Here is a 23247-nt window from a genome sequence, read left to right on the forward strand (position 1 = left end):
GCTTTTCTGTTCAGAGAGTTGTTGCTATTCTTTTCTTCAATCTCCTGTTGAGTTTGTAGGTGTTCAGAATGGTTTGATCCCTATCCAGCTGAATTCCTGAGACCAGACGAAATCCAGTTCTCCTACTCCTCCGCCACCTTGCTCCACCCCCCTGATTATATTTCTATATACTAACAATAAATAATTGACTAATGGAACAATCTTTTGCAATTGCACAAAAAACATGAAATACTTGGAATAAGATGAATGAATCATATACAAGATTCATATGCTGAAATCTACAAAGCATTGATAAAAGAAATTTTATTTCATTATTATTATTTTAAAAATTTCTACTTATTTACTTGACAGAGAGAGAGCACACTAGGCAGAGCAGCAGGCAGAGGGAGAGGGAGAAGCAAGCTCCCTGCTGAGCAGAGAGCCCAGCAGAGAGCCCGACATCATGCTGGATCTCAGGACTCTGGGATCATGACCCAACCTACAGAGCCACCCAGGCACCCTGATAAAAGAAATTTTAAAAGATATAAGTAACTATAGAGATATACTATTCTCAGGATTAGGAATATTCAATATTTTTGAGATGCTAATTCTGCCCAAATTGATTTATAGATTCAATGTAATCTCTATTAAAATTCCAGATGGATTTTACATTTTTGTAGACAATAGCAAGCTGATTATAAAATTTATATGGAAAAGCAAAAGGTATAGATAGCCCAAATAATTTTGATAAAGAAGAATAAAGTTTAAGGACTCTCATTCCTTGATTGTATGAATTACCATAAAGCTATAGTAATTAAGACAGTATGGAATTGATATAAGAACAGGCATATAGATTAATGTACAAAATGGAAAATTCAGAAATGGATCCAAACACATATGATCAATTGATTTACAAAAAAAAGTACTCAGGTAATTTTATGAAGAAAGGATAATTTTTTCAACAAATGGTAATGGAATAAATGGATATCCAAATGCAAACAAACAAGCTAGCAAACAAGCAGGGGGAGGGAACAGAGGGGAAGGGAGAACGACAAGCAGACTCTGAGCTGAGCAGGGAGCCAGATGCAGGGCTTGATCCCACCACCCTGAGATCATGACCTAAGCTGAAATCAAGAGCCTGATGTTCAACTGACTGAGTCATCCAGGTGCTCCTAAAAATTAGCTTTAAATAGATCATAGACATAACTGTAAAGCCTAAACTACAAAAGTTCCACAGGAAAGCATAGGGAAAAATCTTTAAGACTATGAATTTAGCAAAAATCACTTATACAGGAAGAAGCATAAACCAATAAAATAATTTATGATTAAAATCTTCTCTTTGAAAGCCACTATTTTAAAAAGGAGATTTACCTCTGAAACAAATAATACATTATATGTTAAAAAAAGAAGAAGATAGTAGGAAGGGAAAAATGAAGGGGGGAAATTTGGTGGGGGGGAGGAACCATGAAAGACTATGGACTCTGAGAAACAAACTGAGGGTTCTAGAGGGGAGGGGGGTGGGGGGATGGGTTAGCCGGTGATGGGTATTAAAGAGGGCACGTACTGAATGGATCACTGGGTGTTATATGCAAACAATGAATCATGGAACACTACATCAAAAACTAATGATGTAATGTATGGTGATTAACATAACATAATAAAACTAAAAAAAATATATATAAATGAGAAGATAAGTCATAGGAGTAATTATTTGCATACAAATAAAGGACTTTTAGCCAGAATATATAAAGAATTCTTTTTTTAAAAAAAGATTATTTCTGAGAGACAGAGAGAACACAAGCAGGGAGGAGGGGCAGAGGGAGAGGGAGAAGCAGACCTCCCACTGATCATGGAGCCACGTGCAGGGCTTGATCCCAGGATCATGATCTGAGCCAAAGGCAGAGGCTTAACCAACTGAGCCACCCAGGCACCCCCAGAATTCTTATAATTCAATAATAATAAGAAGAAAAGGCAATAAAAATGAACAAGAGATGTGGGGCATCTGGGTGGTGCAGTTGGTTAGACATCTGAGTCTTAGTTTCATTTCAGGTCATGATCTTAGGGTCATGAGATGAGCCCTGAGTCAGGCTCCATGCTGAGCATGGAGTTTGCTTGAGACTCTCCCTCTCCCTCTGCCCCTCTCTCTGGGTATTCTCTCTCTCTAAAATAAATAAATAAATCTTTTAAAAAAAATGAACAAGAGATTTGAACTTTTACTGAAGAAGCAATACAAATTGTAAATAAATACATGAAAATGAAAACATATTACCTGGACATTAAAACTGTAAATTAAAACTACAGTGAAATGCCACAATGAGGTATGTTGGTAAAAATAGAAAAAAACAAAAAACAAACTTGATAGCACCAAATTCTTTTTTTTTAATTTATTTATTTGATAGCACAAGCCAGGGGAGCAACAGAGGGAGTGGGAGAAGCAGAGTCCCCACTGAGCAGGGAGCCAGACTTGGGGCTCAATCTCAGGACCCCTGGATCACAACCTGAGTTGAAGGCAGACTCTTAACCAACTGAGCCACCCAGGTGCCTCGATAGCACCAAATTCTGACAAAGATGAAGAACAACAGATACTCTAATAAATTGCTGATGGGAAAGACAATGGGGTAGCTGTTTTGGAAAACGGTTTGAAAATTTCTTATAGGTTAAACATACACACACCATACTACCCAGTATACCCCTCCTAGGTGTTTACCCAATAGAAAACATATGCTGAAACAAACATCCTAAATATCTATCAATTGATGAATAGATAATAAATTGTGGTATTTCCATACAATGGAATATTACCTAGAAATAAAAAGGAATGTAATACCGATTCTTGAACCAATGTGGATAAATCTCAAAATACTGTGTTAAGTGAAAGAAGTCAGACACAAAAGTATGATACCATTTATATGACATTTTGGAAAAGGCAAAACCATGGGTATAGAAATCAGAGAAGTGGATGATTGAGCTGAGGGAACTTTTTGGGGAGATGGAAATAGTCTATATCTTATTACAGTGGTGGTGCACAACTGTATACATTTGTCAAAACTCACTGAGCCATACAGCTAAAAGGTAAATTTTACTGTATATGAATTATATCTTAAAAAATCTTTAAAATTAATATACTACTTAAATTGACTTTTGTGTAATTTTTTATGAATTCCCAAACCACTTAATGCTTTCAGTGTTAGGCATTTTTAAATGAAATAAGTCATATTCATCTTTTAAAAAGCTAAACGTATGGAAGGAATTCAGAGACACAGCCAATAAAACTATAGTTTTGAAGCTTCATAAAGATATAAATTATCATCTGATTTCCACTCCCAAAGACTTTATCATGATTCCTAAATAAGATGAACTATTAGGATTAAAGAACTAGAAGTCAAAACAATTTATCATCTGCCCTGTATTACGACTTAAGTCAAGGATATGGTTGTAGTCCTGATGTGAAAAGTTAGTAATGTCTACTCTTTGTTGAGAGAATTGCATTCTGCTTTAAGAGTTTTGAAAAATACTTTTCACAGTCTTTTTTTTCTCTTCCATATTCTACTTTTGAGGTGGAAAAGTTGTTCTCTTTCAAATACATTTTATTTCTTGATGTTCCACACTTTCTACTAAAGGCCTTAAGTTATTTTACAAACAATTCATTGTAAAGATCTCCATCTAAACTTTATCTCCTTCTTTTATATTCTGTTCCTAGTCTCATCTACAGCCTCTTCTCATGACCCATAGAGAAACAGCCTCTTCTCAACTATATTGATGAAAAATTTCCCTTCAAACTCCCTTTGATAAATTTCCTTTGTTCTTCAAAAAAACACTCCAGTCATTAAATGCCTTTCCAGTGGGCTTCAGTTTTTCCTAGTCTCCCCAATTTAATATGAACAGATGACTTAAGGTTTTTTCTCAAATCCTACTGTCAGTTTTTGTATAATTATAATGTTAGTCTTACTGAGACTCATTATCTGCATCCCAATACCACTGATTTGTTTCAACCTCTTCCAGATATTGCTGCTACTGTCTTTCCAGGTTTTACGTCCACTTCTATTGTTAAGTGACTTTAACATTCAGATTTGTGACTTATCCAATCCATTCACTCCATTGTTTGTTTGTTTTTTTAAAGATTTTATTTATTTATTTGAGAGAGAGAATGAGAGAGAGAGAGAGAGAGCATGAGCAGGAGGGAGGGTCAGAGGGAGAAGCAGACTCCCTGCTGAGCGGGGAGCCCGATGCGGGACTCAATCCCGGGACTCCAGGATCATGACCTGAGCCAAAGGCAGTCGCTTAAACAACTGAGCCACCCAGGTGCCTTCACTCCATTGTTTCTTGACCTATTTGATTGCACAGCACACACCATCCCTATGACATAACTATAATTTGCCAACATTGACACATGCTGGGTCTCATCTTCCCATGGCATTTCTCTACTAACCGATCAAAAGGGGCACCACAATGCCCCATTTCTGATCACAACACCTTTACGATCCAAGTCTTCCATTCTGTTATCCTCATAGAATTCTCTTTCCACTCTTCCTTGTACACAAATAGTCCCTTTTTCTGGTTATACTTAATTCATTTTCCAACTGGAACTACATGATCAGCTATTTTCATGCACCTATCAATATCTCAAACTCTTGTACTCTCTTGAACTTTCATTAGATCCTTGATGTTAATTTTCTACCAAGATCATAACTAATAACTGTTTCTTTCATTTCAGTGCTCTTTCATGGAATGTTGCCTGAGAACCACAGAATGATGACACAGTTAACTTCAAAGTAATGCCATCTTGTGCCAATTAGACCTTCATCATTATTCAGCAATGTTTTTAATCATCTTTTGTTAAACTATTCTGATTTGATTATTTTTCCTCATCATTCTATTAAATTGAATTTTAAATGCAATATTTAAAATTCATTTATTATGTGAATTTTGTTTATCTGGGTACATTATTATCCAATGGAAACATAAATATAAATAAAATGTAATCATACTCACTTAGAAATGGGATTGACACTGGCTTCAATAATTGTTAAACACTTACAGCACTTAATGTTTTCTGGAAATTCTTGTACACCTAAAATGTAAAGAAAAAAAAGCACATGAAAATGCCCCAGCAAAAATTCTTTAAATTACAGTTCTAATATTAAGAATAATAAATTAAAACTATGAATTAATATACAGTATAGATATAGCATCAATACACCATTAGGATAATCATTTAAGTAAATATAATAATGTAATAATATATTAGTGTTACATAATAATGTTATATAATATATACATATTAAAAATAATATATACATTTTAAAAATAAAATTTAAATTTAAGTAATATTTTATCACAGTAATAGTAGGAAATTGGATATAAAATTGAAGACAATTGTATATTCAGCATGAGATAGATCTTGGCTCTATATTAATTAAAGCAATAAAAATAATTAGGTATTTGGTCATTAAGTGCTGCTACTGGGGGAAGGGGATATCAGCAGATATAAAGAAAACAGATGACAAAATCTTTGTTTCTTTTATTTTATAAGATGGGAAGATTGAACACATGCATGTGAAAAATATCTAAGGATATATCACAAAACCAGTATATATTCCCGAATTAATGTGGGTCTCTAACAAATTTTATGCAGTTCTTCCTTGTTGGCTGCACAGAGTGTAGTTCTGCAACTGCATGAAAGGGTGAAGAGGTGAGCAGCTCTTCCTTGGGTCCTCTCTGGAGTCTCTGAGATAGCCAGCCTGGCTCATCGCTCTTGGAGAACTGCTCATCTGCTGTCAAAGTTGTGCTGTAGGCTATGTGACAGAAAAACATAGGTCTTTCTACAAAACTGAAAATCAGTAAGCCACAAACCTAACCCATAAATGTAAGGGTCAGAGAAATAAGAGATGTGGAGGATATTTCAATTGATACAAGTGAATCAAATATAGTAGGTCCTATAAAAGAAGAGAAGGCAGAAATATGAAGTTATCCCTATATGCCTGCAGTACTACCAGCTCTACATTTTTGAAATGATTATTAAGGGTGTAAAAATTTCCATAAAGAACTAGTCCTGCTCACTACTTCATATCTGACAAAAGGATAAGAAACATTTTGCAGTAGGTTTTTGTTGAACTTTTTAATGATAGATACACAAGAAAGAAAGCCTTCCACCTTACTAGATTCCATTGACCTAGACGACCATGTCCACAAAACCTCGAAGCCCAGTGAAGCAGCAGGAAGATAGTCAAACCAAGACAGGTCACTTATCCACTGCAAATGAAGGGTATAAAAGACAATATGGGGATGTTTCTCATGTTTTTTCTCCCTATGTGAAATTTCATCAGAAACTATGCTGTCCTAAAGTTATTGCTGAAGTATTTCAGCGTCTTAATAAGAACTGAAGGAAGTGTAAAAGCTGCATTATGTACAAATTGAATAAGAAAAGCCAATTTTCCTTTTTTGGAAAGGCCATAATACCTACAGATACCTCATTAACGAGACATTAATAAAATGGCAAAGAAGTCAGTAAGTCAATCCTTGAGATGTCTTCAACATTTTCCCTCAGTATTTATATTTACTTTGGATATCAGCAAACAACAGGGGGATAAGACTTCATCTACCCTTTTACCTTTTTCTGTTTGATCAATTTGGGCTCATTGCATACTGGTGTACCTGGTGCCTTATCTCTACAGGTGCTTGCCTTAGGATGAATTTTCCTTAAATTATGTATAAACCAAGACGTGGAAACAGAAGCAAATTAAAAAATGATTTTAAGGCGCGCCTGGGTGGCTCAGTCGTTAAGCGTCTGCCTTCGGCTTAGGTCATGGTCCCAGGGTCCCAGGATCGAGCCCCACATCGGGCTCCTTGCTCGGCGGGGAGCCTGCTTCTCCCTCTCCCATTCCCCCTGCTTGTGTTCCCTCTCTCGCTGTGTCTCTGTCTGTCAAATAAATAAATAAATATATAATCTTTAAAAAAATGATTTTAAGAAAAACACTGTAATTCTTTATCTTCTACTGAGAATGGAATTCCCTGTTGTGTGAAAATACTACTAAATTATTTGTTTAAAAACTTTTATTATGTTTTTTGCAGTTCAAACTTAAAGTTGTTCAAAGCAGAGTCTACTGAATTAAGATGGAATCCCATCTTCATCACTTACTGGCTGGATAATGTTATGAAAGTCACTTAAATGTTCTATGTCTTAGTTTCCTACTTTGAAAATTGGTGATTATATGAACAGTTTCAAAGAGAGTTGTGGTGAGGATAGAGAGATAAAGCAGATAAAGTAATTGGCACAAAGTGCTGCATAAATGTTATCTATAATTATTAGAAATACAGTTGACCCTTGAACAACATGGATTTGAACTGTAAGGGTCCACTTATACATGAATTTTTTTCAATAAATACATGCAGTACTGTAAATATATTTTCTTTATTAACATTCCTCTCGCTTATGTGGTTGTAAGAATACAGTATTAATACATTTAATATACAAAATATGTGTTAATTGGCTAATTAATATGCAAAAAATGTGAAAAGGGTTCCAGTCAACAGTAGGCTATTAGTAGTTAAGTTTGGGGAGAGTATAAAGTTATATGTGGATTTTCAACTGTGCAGGGGAATGGCACCCATAACCCCTGTGTTATTCAAGGGTCAACAGTAAATAGAAGCAGACTGTCTCAGTCAAGAAAGGAACCAAATATCAAAATGAGCTGGCTTGAGGTAATACATTTGTAAAATTTATCCACCTAAGAGAACAAAGCAAATAAGTAAGAATTAGTGTGCTGAAAGAATTTTCCAATATCTAATCAACATGTATCTGAGATAAATGCTCTAAAATGTTTCCAGGGAAACTTTACCATATGTGCTAATATATGGGCCCTAGAGTTTAGGAAAAGTTCTAGAGCATATCTTTAACTCATTGATCTAAACATGAAGAGGTAGTTTAGCAAAGAGTTAAAAGCACAGGTTGGAAGCATGAACGAATCTCAGTGTTGTTACTTAACTAGCTATATAATCTTATATGATATAATATTTGAGCATCACTTATTCATTTCTTGTCTAATTCACAGGGTTGATCTGAGTATTAGATGGTAGGAAGATAAAGCAATTAGTATCATGTCTGGCATTTAACAAGTGCCTAATATATACTAGATAAAATTCATGTATTAATAAGAGTTAAGGTAACTTACTCTTCTCTATGCCACTGTGTAAAATAACTTAATTCTCTTAATAATCTTGTGAGGAAGATATATTAGGCAATATTATTTTCATTTTATGGATGAAGAACCATGCATTAACAAAGATTAGGTAACTTATATAAATACTAATGGGTGTTTATAGATGAAAAGGTAGGAATTCAATTTTTTAACACTATATCTTTTATTCCTTTTTACTTCATTATGTTCCTTCCTATTAAAATTATAACAGATTTGATTATAGAGTCCACACCTTTATCAACCAGTCTTTGTGATTGATCTGTCTGGTCCTCTGAAACAGTGTTTTCAATTTATAAAAAAGATTATATTTGTGATATGTGCATATACATATATATGTACACACACACACACACACATTTTCTAACATGAACTTTGTTTTGATTTTCAAATATATTCATCCAGAAATAGAGGGATACGTACTCTCCACTTTAACAATATATCTATTTTAACCATTTTTACTTGTGATAAGTGTAGGAAATGGGGGGGCTCAAGCATATTTAGACCATTACAATTCAAGTTCTACTCCCTGTTTTTCAGTTGAGACAACACATAAGCTTTCTAACACAGGCCTATAAGGAATTCTCTTCCAACGGTATTAAGAGTTCACTTTTGGGAATCCTGGAGGTTCAAGCTCATTATATTTAGACAAGATTCAAACCTAGGCTGAAAAAACAATGAGAACTGTACTCTAAAATAATTACATGGCAAAATATAGTCAAAATGGTGTATTTAGTTTTTAAAATGGACTATTGTTCTATTCACAAATAACTGATAATACCGATAAATGTTTATCTTCTCAATTAAGACACTATGGTAATATTTTCCCAATATGTTCACTTCAGTAACCATACCACAGAACTATTTTGAGTATGTTCACAGAAATACTGTCAAATGAGAGATGACATTTCTGCATCCTGAACTTAAAACAGAAACAAAACTTTTAATGTAATGGAATTAACCAAAGTTGCATTAACAGAATATTAATACCTTGAAGTAGAAAAGATATAATTGACTACTTTATCTGATTCTTTGCCCTTCCTTTTTTAAAAGAAATTAGATTGAAAAAGTTCCTGCTCAACTTTCAGTTATTCAAGAACTTATCCATTTTGTGGATTATTCATTCTTGTTCTCTTTCCTGCTTCCTCCATTTGACCATTACACATCTCCATCATTCTTGCAGAGGGTGTGCAGAAGAAGGGAAAGAAGAGAATTCTGAAATCAACCAAATATGGGTCTGTCCTGCCTAGCATGGTAGAAGTTGAAAAATCATAGCTAAATTTAGATTTTAGATTATCTGTTTGTTTTTATTTGGACTATCTTATCTATTTCTAATGCAGATGACTAAGTCTTGACAAAATGATCTTAAACCTGTAAATATAATACAGATTTCAACTTTAGTTATAAAAAAATTATTGGTGTCAAAATAAAAAAACAAAACTAAATTGTCATTAAAATCTTGGGTTAGGCTTTAAGTTGGTTTTAAGTTGATTTTAAAGTATGAAAGCAAATGTTTTTCCCCATGAAATAGATAAGTATGGAGTCTAAGTGAAGCAAACAATTTTGTCATTATCAAACATGGAGCCTAACAATAATAATAGCAACATTGATCCTTATGATCATAAATGAAAGGCAAACCAGAATGTAAGACATTTATATAATATATAAACTGTTTTTAACTCTTATTTTCTGAGTATATTTATTTAATGTTACAATTTTTACTTGACCTCATCCACTCTCTCACCTAAATCCTCAGTCAAATTTCATCCATACAAATACATTTAAATTCTATCATCTGCATGAAAATTTATTCAACTAATTTAGTCCATGTCGCTCTCTCCTCTTAACACCTAGCATTTTAGATTATACTATGTCTGAAATTAAATAACACTAAGAGATGAGACATAGTACTTGCTTATAAGTTGAAGAGTCACTGCTTTACCATCTTATTATATATAGTTTTCTGATATTTGAGTCACTAACTAATTATAATGTCCTTGAGAGAAAAGGGCCATTCATATATTTGACAAATATTTGAGTACCTACTCTGTTAGGAACTGTAGTAAACATTGGGGATACAGCATGATAAAGATGGATACATTCACTTCATTTGCAGAGCTTGTATTCTAGCAGAGGAATTTGTACAATAAAACATAGTGATAATTAATATAAATATATAAAATTATATAGTATCTGAGCAATAAGAAGCACTATGGGAAAAGATATTTAGAGCATAATGAAGAAGGATCAGAAACACCTGGGAATTTTAGGAACACATGAGTGGCTTAGTAGGTTAAGTGTCTGCCTTTGGCTCAGGTCATGATCCCAGGACCCTGGGATCAAGTCCCACATCGGGCTCCTTGATCAGCGGGGAGCCTGCTTCTCCCTCTGCCTGCTGCTCCCCCTGCTTGTGCTCTCTCACTCTCTCTCTGACAAATAAATAAAATCTTTAAAAAAAGAAAAAAAAAAGAAGAAACACCTGGGAATTTTGAAGTTAACTAGGGTGATTAGGGTAAGCCTCATTATTGGTTAGGAAGATGGCATTTGAGCAAGGACTTGAAGAAGGTGAGAGAGATAGAGAAACAGATGTCTGGATGTCTGAAAGTAGAAAGTAAGAAAGTTCCAGGCATAGGGAATAGATAGTGAAGATACTATAAAGCCTGAGTATGCCCGGCGTATTCTAAAAAAAAAAAGCAAGGAGTCCAGAACGGTTAAAATACAGCAAAGAAGAGAAAAGTAGCAAAAAATGAAGTCAGAGAGGTAATAGGGGTGTGTATTTGGGGGTAAGATGAGGGTATCTACTCATATGGGGCTTCTCAAGCCATTGCAAGGACTTTGGTTCTTACTCTAAATGAAATAAAGAAACATTGAAGGACATAAGTATAATTTGGTCTGATTTATAATTTAAGAGGATCACTCTGGTCCCTAAGAAGGGTGGCCTTTCTAGGAGGAAGTCCAACTGGAGGCTTTTGTAAGTAAAGCATGAAAAGAGTTGATGGTGGTTTACTCTGGGTGAGAGTAGTGGAGGAAGTGAGAAGTAAATGGGATCTGGATGTATTTTGAATGTAAGACCAATAAGATTTCCTGATACATTAGATCTGGAGTATGAAAGAAAAAAGGGAATCAAGGATGACTCTAGGATTTTTTTGGCCCAAGCAACTTGAATGAAGGGGTTGCCTTTAATTTAGATTACAAGTATTTCAATATGTGAAATAGCTGTTGAAGATAGAGTCCACTTTTGGACATGTATAATTTGAGATGTCTGTTAGACTTCTAAGAGGACATGTCAGGTAGGTATTTGTTTATGAACCTAGAGTTTAGGAGAGAGGTCAAGACTGTAGGTCAAAATATTGGGGATTCATTATTATATAGATAGTATTTAAACCACGAGACAAAATGTGAACACCAATGATGTAAGATAATAAAGAAAGGAGGACCAAGAACTGAAGCATAAAGGACTCCAAAATGAGGATAGGAAGAATCAGCATACGAAACTGAACAAAGTCAATCAGACAGATGGGACAAAAAATAGTGAGTATTGACTCCTAAAAGCCAAATGAAGTAAATGTGTCAAGTAGGAAGAAGTGATGAGTTGTTTGAAATGATGCTGATAGGTCAAATGAAATGATGGCCAAAGACTGCCTATGGATTTAGAAATGCGGAGATCAGGGTGCCCTGACTGAAATGATTTTGGAGAAGTAGTGGGCTTAAAGACTAGAATGATTTAAGAGAGATGAGGGGAAAGAAATTATAGATACAGCTTTTGCTGCAAGGGGGAAAGGGACATTCAGGAAAGAGGAGCCAAGAAGCTTTCTTTAGAATGGAAAAAATAACAGCATGTGTGTACACTGATTAGAGTCAACAGGCAGAGTAGAAAATCTTAATGATTTAATAGAAAGCAAGAATTGCTGGAGTGATATCCATGGGTAGGCAAGAGAGGGTGGTTATTCAGTGGAGAGACTGGCTCCAGGGAGGAACAGGAATAGTCCATCTGTACTAACAGGCAGGAATCAGAGACTATGGGTACAGATGCTTGTGGATGGATAGATATGATGGTAAGTGTCTGGGGAAGTTATCATCTGAGAGCTTTAATTTTTTTCAGTAGAGTAGAATCAGTAGCCACAGAGATGGGAGAGAAGATGTGGGAGTTTGAAGGCAGAGGAGAACAAATGAAATAATCACCAGAAGAGGAGAGTCAGTGGACTAGGGAAGTATAACATCACTTTGGGGAAGTGTTAAGTTTGCACTTCAGATTTTTGATCATGAATTTAAGTGATATTGGTCAGTGTGATTGAGTGGTTTTTCCAGATCCTTTTAGCAATAGGTAGAGAGTTGGATTCAGCCAGGATTGTCATTTTACTGAGCAAGCAGAGTGATATGAAAGGAGAAGGGGGCGTCAGGGGTGTCATGTGATGAGACCACAGAATTCAAGCCGTGCAAAGAGGGCAAAAGAAAACAAACAAAAAAGGCAAGGTTGGAAGGATACGTCAGAATATTAATAGATTGGTGGTTCTGATAGGGTTAAATGATGATTGGAGTTGTATAAGAAAGTGATCTGATCTGAAGGGGCACATGCACCCCAATGTTTATAGCAGCAATGTCCACAATAGCCAAACTATGGAAAGAGCCTAGATGTCCATCAACAGATGAATGGATAAAGAAGGTGTGGTATAGATATATACAATGTAATATTATGCAGCCAACAAAAAATGAAATCTTGCCATTTGCAATAACATGGATGGAACTAGAGGGTATTATGCTAAGCGAGATAAGTCAATCAGAGAAAGATAAGTATCATATGATCTCACTGATATGATGATTTTGAGAAACAAGACAGAGGATCATAAGGGAGGGGAGGGAAAAATGAAACAAGACGGAACCAGAGAGGGAGATAAACCATAAGAGGCTCTTAATCTCAGGAAACAAACTAAGGGTTGCTGGAGTTGGAGGGGGTGGGAGGGATAGGGTGGCTGGGTGATGGGCGTTGGGAATTTTTTGAAAAAAAAATTCAATAAGATAGCTCATGATGAACTTGAGTCAACCTGGAAAAGTTAAATTGCATTAATGACACCAATTTAAAGAAGATAATGCAATATGAAACATTCTTGGAACAATTTCCAACCAGAATGATTAAAATAAAATATTTTGATATATAAAAGGATAAATTATAATTTTATGTACCATATATGGTGTGTGCTGTGAATTATGTAAGACTGATGAATCACAGACCTGTACCCCTGAAACAAATAATACATTATATGTTAATAAAAAAATTTAAAAAAAGAGAAAGTGATCTGAAAAGAGGTTGGAGTCGGAGAATGAGATTCTTCAGTTGACATTCAATTTCTTGATATTCCTGACAGTCCCTTGATCAGACCGAGGAAAACAATGAAAACTCAGCAAGTGTGTATTAAATTGGATCTAATTATATTTTCACATCAATACCTTGAAGAAATGAACTAAAAGACTTTAGAAATATGGAAAGAAATACTTGATTTTAGTACAGAAGCTTAAGATTCAAAGGTATCTCTTTCTACTCAAACATTATAAAAGACTTCCTACAAATACCAAATTTTGAATGAGTTAGTGCTCTCTCAAATGCATTAAAATTTATGTTTACTACTTATAAATTTTGTATGAATCAGTACACATAATAGTTGTGGATAGTGCATGTTGACAAGCTTATTTTCCAAATTTCACAGATATCATCAGTCCAAATGGTTCATTCTGGGATATGAGTGCCATTAGCCGATAAAAGACAAAAACAAAGTGTTATATCTTGTATAAAATAAAGGAGGAAATATGTTTATGAGATTTTAATATTTTCATCTAATATTGTATTTTCATTGTGATACTGATTTTTATTTTTATTTTTCAATTTTGAGAAAGCAGGCAGGCTATTTGTATATCTAGTAAATTGGATTAGGTGTAGGAGCAGAAAAAAAATGGAACTTATTGAGAAAATGTTATAAGCACTTTGCTTTATTTTATCTTCACAACAATTTTTTAAAGTGGTTTATTACTCCCGTTTAACTAATGGAGAAACTGAGTCTCAGAGGCTAGCCAGAATTTGAAACCATCCAACCCTATTCCAAATACTATCAAATTTTACCTGTTAAGCTGCCTCCATCAAATCTAGAATTTAAACTACTTTGGGGTGTAAGTCTTAGCTACCCAAGATTGGCAATGTAGCATTTATAACAGAGCACTATGTGTTGCATTTGTTCCATATGTACTCTCTAGGTCAAATACAAACAGCCCCAGCTTTCTGGAACTGAGTTTAGTGCACACTCAAGATTGACTACATAGCATTTTTACATGGGGCACTGTAAACTGCATTTGTTCTATAATTACCTTCAGTCAAATTTCAGATGGTATCAACTTCCTGAAACTTTGAGTGTAGTTGTCAGGAATAAAGTTCCTTATTTCTGAATTTAATATATCTGCAACAAGTGCTAAAACCTAGTTCAGAATGTTTGTATTCTTTATATACTGTTCAACTGATATTTATTAGAGGGAATAGGTAGGGGCTACTCAAAATAGGCAGGGTATCAGTGTGAATAAATTATAACTGATGTCTAATAATAGAAGGGGTGATGGGAAACACTACTAAGCTACTAACAGAACTCTGCAAGTCTATCATTCTTATCTTGTGTAGAGGTAAGCAGCTACACATACTAAAAAAAAATTCAATAAGATAGCTCATGATGAACTTGAGTCAACCTGGAAAAGTTAAATTGCATTAATTACACCAATTTAAAGAAGATAATGCAATATGAAACATTCTTGGAACAATTTCCAACCAGAATGATTAAAATAAAATATTTTGATATATAAAAGGATAAATTATGATTTTATTTTGGAAAATTAGTTTGTGTATAAACCTGCATTCCCCAAAGAACATTTGGTAAGTGAGGCAATACTCCACTGAGTAAGAAGTAATGATTATAGAGAGATTTCAGAGGGAGCAACCTATTGCATATGAGAAAGCAAAAGCATTCAGCAATTAGGTTATTAAAATTGGGAGAAAATGTACAGGTCAGTTACATCTTAAGAGAAAGAGAGAGAAAAAAACAAGAAAACTAAACAGACTGGAATGGTTTGCTTTACCTCTAACCACTCTAGTGAAGAGAATCAAGAACTCAGTAGGAATGTAAGCAAGGAGAATCAAAAGGTCTCCTGCAAGACTCTGCCTATTTTAGTGAATTATAAAAAGAGAAACCAAATGCAGGTAAGGTAATCAATAATTTAAGATAGTCATGCAATTGATTCTACCTTAAAGATATATCTGGCAAAAATTTTGAGAAGTCTTTGCGACTTTGACCAACAATAAGTTGATTCACAGAGGAATCAATCTAACTTAGACAAAATGAGTTGAAAAGTGATACCTGATTGCCTCTCTCCCTTTCTCGCTCTACTTCAAAAACAAACATTCATAATAGTAAAAAGAACTGTTTAATAATCTTACTTCATATTTGACCAGTGAATTTTTCCTTCATTATCAATCAACCACTTTATTGAGCACTTACTATGCCTGCATATTGATAGTGGCTATTGAGGATCTAGAAACAGTGTATGGTCCAGTAGTTCTGGTTCTCAAGGAGTTTATGCTGACGCTGGGAGGGAGTACAGAGTAGTAGGGGGAGGGCTCACATGCTTCATTACCAGCTCGATTTTATTCTCTTACAATTTTCCAGAATTTACAGCAACACAGAAGACAGGTTAATAATCACTCAGCTCCGAAAAGGCTCTGCTGTGACTTAAGGAAAAGTTATCAGTTCAGATGACAGAGCTCAGAACAGACCTCAGGAGGATGAGGGTGTGAGGGCAGTTCCTTTTTTTAAATATATATTTAGTTATATTACCAGATTGTAAACCCCATCCCCTGAGGAGTAAGTGCTAGTGATACACATGAACATTGCTTATTGATTTTATTTCTTGATGAAATAAAAAAAAAAAAGTTAAAACTCCTGGCATCAGGCTGAGAAGGTGGCAAGAGAACAGACCTGGGCTTTGTTGCCATCATATTCTCTAATGGAAATACAGGGAGTCAATCCTCAGTTTATTTCAACACTGTAATCTTGGGTAGAAGTGGACTCTATAGAAAGGAAAGGTAGTAAGGGAAGTGCTAGTGATTTGCAGATAAATAAGATGGTAAGAGTGTTGTAAGGGAGACATTTAATAGGGCAAAATACTAAGCTTTACTCTAAACAAATGGTCTAATGATTTGCCAGACACGAAAAAGCATATTTATTGTTAACTGATAACAACTGCATGGTAACATCTTCTCCCCAGCTCACATAAGGTGACCCAAAATAGATTTCCCTGAGAATTTATATACATACTACTAGAGTCTCTGTTCCTCTTATGCTCAAATTTTTAAAGATTTTTATCATTTAATTGGTTATTCATATCTTCTTTTTCTAGAGTGTTTGAGAGAAACTCCCTCTCCTCACTGAAATTTGAGGATATTATTTGTCAGTGTCTTGCATGCATTGGGGAAAGGGTGGAATAATTGGCAAGTTAGTAAAACACATAATAATGCCTTCAACTTGGATTGCCTTTCATTTTAACTAACAATAGTGATTTTGCCCACTATGACGCTGTTCAAATCTGTTCTTGTACAGAAATAAGTTTTAGAGGATGAGAGAAAAATCACTTAATTGCTGCAGAATTAAGAAGGGCTTTCATGTTAATTCATTTTCATTAAAGTCCTTAAATTATAGTATCAGTCTCTCTGAAGCTATGACAAATCAACAATCAGACTTAAAACTGAACCACTGCCTAATTAAACCTTATCATTCATTGTCTTGCTTTATCATATAAAACAATTTACTCTATTATGACTATGTACCAGCTCTACAAACAGGCATAGGCTATTTATTCAGAGATCACAATATCATAAAATGCATTTGTCTCTGCTAGACATAGGATTTTTATTTTACTATTGAATTAAGATCTGAGGAATAAACGATAAAAGACCCATCGGCATGGAAAGTGATTCATTTACCCATGGGTTGCTGCATGTAAATTTGGTAACAGAAAGACTTAAGAGAGGATGGGTGATTTACATGCAGCATGAATGTTTCTTTATTGTCTCTCATCTCTCTCTGTCTCTTTCTCTCTATTTACCTATATATCTTATGTAATTGTATATTGTAGTATTAGTAGATTTTTAGTGTGTACTCAATAACCAGATGATGTGTATTTCTATTTTTTTATTACAAGCAAAAGGGAATATTTTAAAAATTGACAATATACTTGGCCACAATGTGAAAGTCAATAAATAATGAGAAATCAGTAGCATCCAGACCATGTAGTCTGCAATATAGTTCAGTAAAAATAAGGTGATGATTGAAAAAGCCCCAAATATATTAGAATACTAAAAGCAACTGAGTAAACCCTAAGAAAGTAGAAGGAATGTAATAAAAATTGCTGCAGTAGGAAGTAGAAAAGTAAAAATTAACGATGGAAAATAAACCAACTAATAGAGAGACTAACAAGCTTTATCAGAAAGATTAGTAAAGTAGAAAAACTTCTGGCAGGATGGATGATAGAAAAAGAAAAAAACAGATGGCATGAGTAAACAACATCAGAAGTAGAAAGGAAGAAATAGGCACAGATATGGCACAGATCTATAAAATGCATAAGAGAAGACTATGGGCAATGTGTGACAATAAAATTGAATATCTAAATGATGGAATAGGTGATTTCCTAGGAAAGTATAACTTTTGAAAAAGTGACCTAAAAGATATGAAGGTATAAGGATGGGAAAGAAAAGAACTGTCATATGCAGAAAATATAATTTTTTACATAGAAATTCTGAAGAATCCAGTGGTCATTATTCAGCACCATGGCTGAATATAAGATCAAGATATCAAAATTAGTAATGTTTCCATATAACATCAGCTAAAATTTTAAAAAGTACTTAAAAATGAACACAATATAAAACTAATAAACTACTTAGAAATAACTTTAATAAAATGTGTTCAAGTGTCTCTTGAAGGAAATCACAAAACCTTATTGGAAGATACAAATTAAGACCTAAATAAAGGTTAATAGCATATTCATAGTTTAAACAATTAATTCTCTTTGTGTAAAAGGGGTCAGGAATATTTCTCAGAATAAATGATATCTGAATTGTCTTTCAAAGGTGCCGAAGACTCTGGTTGAGGAGGTACAGTTGTGAGGAGGAAGGAATATTTTGGGCAGAGAAAATAGTATTGTTCCTTGTGTCACAAGTAACCAGCCTGATGCATTTGGGAACAATTTGGCATTACCTGAGAATGAAATGAAAGGGGATATGAGTTGGTTGGAGTTGTGGTTAGAGAGGTAGATGAAAGCTATTCATACAAATTGTGTAGATATCTTTTCTGTATACAATAGTTCACTTAAATAAAAAGCTTTTAATATAAAAGAGTATTTTTGAATTATGGAGGGAAAATGGTGAATCAGGATGTCAGGTGGCACAAATGGATATGAAAAGTAAAGATTTGGGGCCACATGGACCATCAAGATCAGATTTAACCTCAGCCTCCAAGTGAATTAGTTTCATCATAAAAGGTCACTTATCAAATTCAAGGATATTTCAAGCAAATTTTTGCCTAGATTGACTAGTACTTGAGTGAGTCCCTGCCTCAAAATTAAACATTCTACTGTCGGTATCTAAATGCCAATACAGATTACATTCACTCATACCTTGACTCCTCCACCAGGACTATTCCAACCTTGTCAATTGTGACGCTGACACTGCACTTATTTTTTCCTATCTACTCTTTCTTCCTTTGACAGATTCCCAAAGGATATATTATGCTCTTTAAGTAACTGTCTAGGTCTCTGCCACAGAATTCAGGGACAGCTTTTGTAGGTGTAATTTTGTGAAAGGACTGATATGTCAAAATCTTTTACTTTTTGCATAACTTCCATCAATGGTTGATATATCATCATGTTCATCAAAACTTTGTACTACACTATTTTGCAGATTGCTTCACTATGTCTAGCATGTATTTTTGTATAAATATTTCCAGAATACAGAGACCATAAGCACAGCAAAAACTTCCTAAATAATATTCACAAGGACTTCTAAGGATGCTCACACACTTCTTTCTGAAAAAAAGAAGTGTAACTTGCAATTCACTTCCTGGCAACAAAAATTTCTTGATGTAAGAGTGCAACTAGATTATCATAAAATAACATGTTTCTTATATAATATAAACGTGTTTATATTTGGGGATGATTTTTTTTCTAATCCTCTTGAAAAAAATAGATATTTATTTACTCAAACTACTCAGCTAAACCTGCCTGAAGGCCAAGGGATGTGTTATTTTGGGCCATATGATATCTCTCAGAATTGTAATTTGAAATTGATGTGTGAATGTATTTAAGTATATAAGCAATGTAAGTACAGAAATATCTACGCACACAAATATGTGGCCTATAAATCTATTCTTAAAAGAACAAAGGTAGACAATGTCATCTTTCAGTGCACCTAAATCTAGCTGCCATTCTCTCTAAGTCAACACATGGTCCTTTTATAATTGTCTTCCTAAAAACCCTCTATGTGGTAAGTTAGGTTGGTGTAGAAAGATGTGTGTGTCCCTGTTTGCACCCTATTGTTTTCTTCAGATGAAATGTTCTCCTTTATTCAGATGCTACTGTGCCTCAGGGAATTCCTCAAGCCATAGCCTTTATTGAACTATTCCGTAATAACAAAATAGTATTGAAGTATAATTGATACACGAAGAACTACATATATTTAATGTATACAACTTGATGACTTTGGACATATGCAAATACCAATGATACCATCATCACAAATAAGATAACAGACATATCCAGAACCACCTAGAGTTTCCTTCTGTCCCCCAACTATTTGCTTTTCTGTGATAAGAATATTTAACATGAAATTTGCCCTCTTAACAAATTTTGAATTGCACAATATTGTAAAGTATAGGCATCATGTTATAAAATGGATGTCTATAACTTATTCATCCAGCATAAAGGAAATTTTATACCCATTGAATAACAACTTCTTTTTGTCCTGTCTGGGCTTAGGTATCATTTCTTAGGGCAAATTTCCCTAACCACACCAAATGGATTTATTCCACTGGTATACATGCCCATTCACATCCAATGTATCTTCACTCTAATTTTTTATTTAATCATCCATAATTACTTATTTAATGTCTAATGCATCCACTAGAATGTACGTTTCACGAGGGCAGAGACCTGTTTTGTTCACGCCTGTTCCTTTGGCACCAAACATATTGCCTGAAAAAACCGAAGCAACACAAACACGCACACACACACACACACACACACAAAGTTTAACCAACTTGCTTAATGATGGAGGGATTATGTTTTATATCCTAAAGTGCCTAGACATAAACTTTTTTGATTAATCCTTGCTTTATTCTAATAAAATGAGGAGCCACATTCATATGGAAGGAAATCAAGATTTATGAATATCTGAGGACACGGGAGACTCCCACAAACACTTGAAGGAAAATGTCATCAGCAAGAATATCCACATCAGCATCAGCATTTAACAACATCACCACACATGTAAGTTTGGCCAGAAATATAACAAATACTACTGAGCACTTATTACTTTCCAGCTACTGCTCAAGACATATCAGTGACCAAAACAGAAAAAATCCCTCCCGTCTAATAACAAAATTTACATTCTGAGGCAGGAAAAGATACGCAATAACCATAATAAATAAGTAAATTCTACAATACTGAGAAGATGGTCAGGGGAAAATAGAGCAGAAGGGAAATTGGGAGTTCAGTTCCAAATAGGGTGAACCGGTAGGCCTCACTGAGTATGCTGGAAAAAATTTTACTCTGATTATGAGAAAAATAAACAGTGTAAAGTTCGTAAAATGTTCTATAAAAGATCAAATCAGATATATGAATACAGAGGGGGAAAAAAGGCCTGAGTGAGTCAGGGACTTTAATAAGTGGAGGGGAGAGAAGTTTTCACTTTGATTTATAGTTTAATTTTTTTTGTCTTAATAAAATTTATTGTTACTTCTTAATTTTTTTAAACAAATGTTTTATTGATGTTTCACGTGCATGGAAAAATACACACAGCTATAAATATATATCTTAATGGATACTGTATAATAAACATTTCAATGGATATCACAAAATAAAAAGAAAAGCAGACTAGAATTTTGCAACAAACATAAGTAACAACTACCTAAGCCAGAAAATTAAACATGACTAGCAACCCAGAATCCCTTTCAACTCCTTCCCAGGATAATTTGCTCCTACCTTTTCTGGGTAACTAATACTCTGAATCTCAAAAATATCTATATGATGCTTTGTAGGTTTCTCTTTTGAGGACTTGTACTCTATTAATACACTAATTCCTGGATAATTGATATTTCTGATTTTATTTTAAGTAGCATAATATTTTCAAACTTTATTTTTGTAAACTCCTTCTTTCTGATAAATGGAAATGCAATTGAATTTCCATATTATCTTATAGCTGACTACCTTGTAAATTTATTCATATATTAAAAGTTTACCTATAAATTATTTAAGATTTTCTGTGAAAAATAAGAACAATTTCTTCCTTTCAAGCTCTTACATCTTTTTTCTTCTTGGCTTTTTCACAGCCTATATTGTCAAGTATAATGTTGAACAAAATTGATGATAGAGGGTATAATTATTTTGTTCCCAATATCAGGAGGGAAGTGTCCAATAGGTCACCATTACAAAAGATTTATAGTTTAAGATTTACCTTTTCAACAAAATTAACTTCGAGTTACAATAAAATCAAATAAAAAGTGTTATTTGTATATCATTTATTAAGAGAAAACAAAGCACATTTTTAATTAAAAATTCAAGTTATTTAGAGATAAGATGAGAATCTTACCATTTTTACTGATGTCGAGTTCTTTAAGATTAACTAAACTAGCAATAGTGGTTGGCAGATTTGAAAGATCATTATCAGGAATACTTAGTTTTCTTAGAGCTTGACAGTTGAACAATTGCTGTAAAAGAAAATAATGATTAGTTAGATCTCAATTTGATTAAATCCTTTCATATATAAACTCAGAAACAAAATTCAGTTCACCATTTTTATAAATGGGGTAATAAAAGGGCCAGCTGCAAAAGTCTCACCTCCCACACTCGTACTCTCAATTCTTTTCAGAATGCTTCACATTCCATCTCCATGTTCATGCCTCACTATTCTCTGCTATCCAAGTTCAAAACACAAGGTATTCTATTTTTCCCCTTCTGTTTACTATTAATGTTGAATTTGCCTTTGATCCTACTGATTTTTTTCTTTCAAATACTTTCTGGAGTTGTCCCTTTCTTTCTATTCCCACAGCTACCAGGATAATCTCAATTCTCTTTCTCTGCAACCATGTGGTACTTCCATTTGATCATGTTTGACAATTTTTAATATAACATCGAAGAACTGCAATACAACTGAATACATGGGCTCACATTTCTTTTATGTCCCTCCACACTGCTTCACAAGTATCTAGCAAATGAAATATTTAACTTTTGAAACTTGGTAAAAAAAATAACTAGTGATTGGTTCATTTCTGCCATCAGTCCAAAGTACTACATGGGGAAGAGTCAAGTGTTAAAGCAATAGTTCTCAAATCGAGCATGGTTTTATTTATTTATTTATTTATTTATTTATTTATTTATTTATTTATTTATTATGTTATGTTAATCACCATACATTACATCATTAGTTTTTGATGTAGTGTGCCATGTTTCATTGTTTGCGGATAACACCCAGTGCTCCAAGCAATACGTGTCCTCTTTAATACCCATCACCAGGCTAACCCATCCCCCCACCCTCCTCCCCTCTAGAACCCTCAGTTTGTTTCATTGAGTCCATAGTCTCTCATGGTTCGTCTACCCCTCTGAATCCCCCCTTTCATTCTTCCCCTCCTGCTATCTTCTTCTTCTTTTTTTTTTTTTTTTTTTTAACAGGTCCAGCATGGTTTTAAACATAATGTTAAGTGGAGGTGCTTATTTAAAATATGGATTCTTGGACTTTACCCAAAGAAGTACTAATGACTTAGGTCTGGGATGGGGGTCA

At 34.2% G+C, this 23247-nt stretch overlaps 1 protein-coding gene across 2 annotated transcripts in view; it reads right to left on the minus strand.

Annotated features, from left to right (window-relative positions):
- The window catches only part of LRRC7 (leucine rich repeat containing 7), a 959434-nt gene that overhangs the window by 262336 nt on the left and 673851 nt on the right, over window positions 1-23247 (minus strand). For both annotated transcript variants that reach the window (XM_064588988.1, XM_064588987.1), the window contains exons 5-6: window positions 22060-22177; window positions 4972-5050 (exon numbers count right to left, since the gene is read on the minus strand). In XM_064588988.1, coding sequence (XP_064445058.1) covers window positions 4972-5050; window positions 22060-22177 — 197 coding nt within the window. The remainder of the gene's footprint in view (window positions 1-4971; window positions 5051-22059; window positions 22178-23247) is intronic.

The sequence above is a fragment of the Mirounga angustirostris genome, unplaced genomic scaffold, assembly GCF_029215605.1.
Source record: "Mirounga angustirostris isolate CCGP_5_RB_7025 unplaced genomic scaffold, mMirAng1.0.hap1 SCAF_4, whole genome shotgun sequence".
NCBI lineage: Eukaryota > Metazoa > Chordata > Mammalia > Carnivora > Phocidae > Mirounga > Mirounga angustirostris.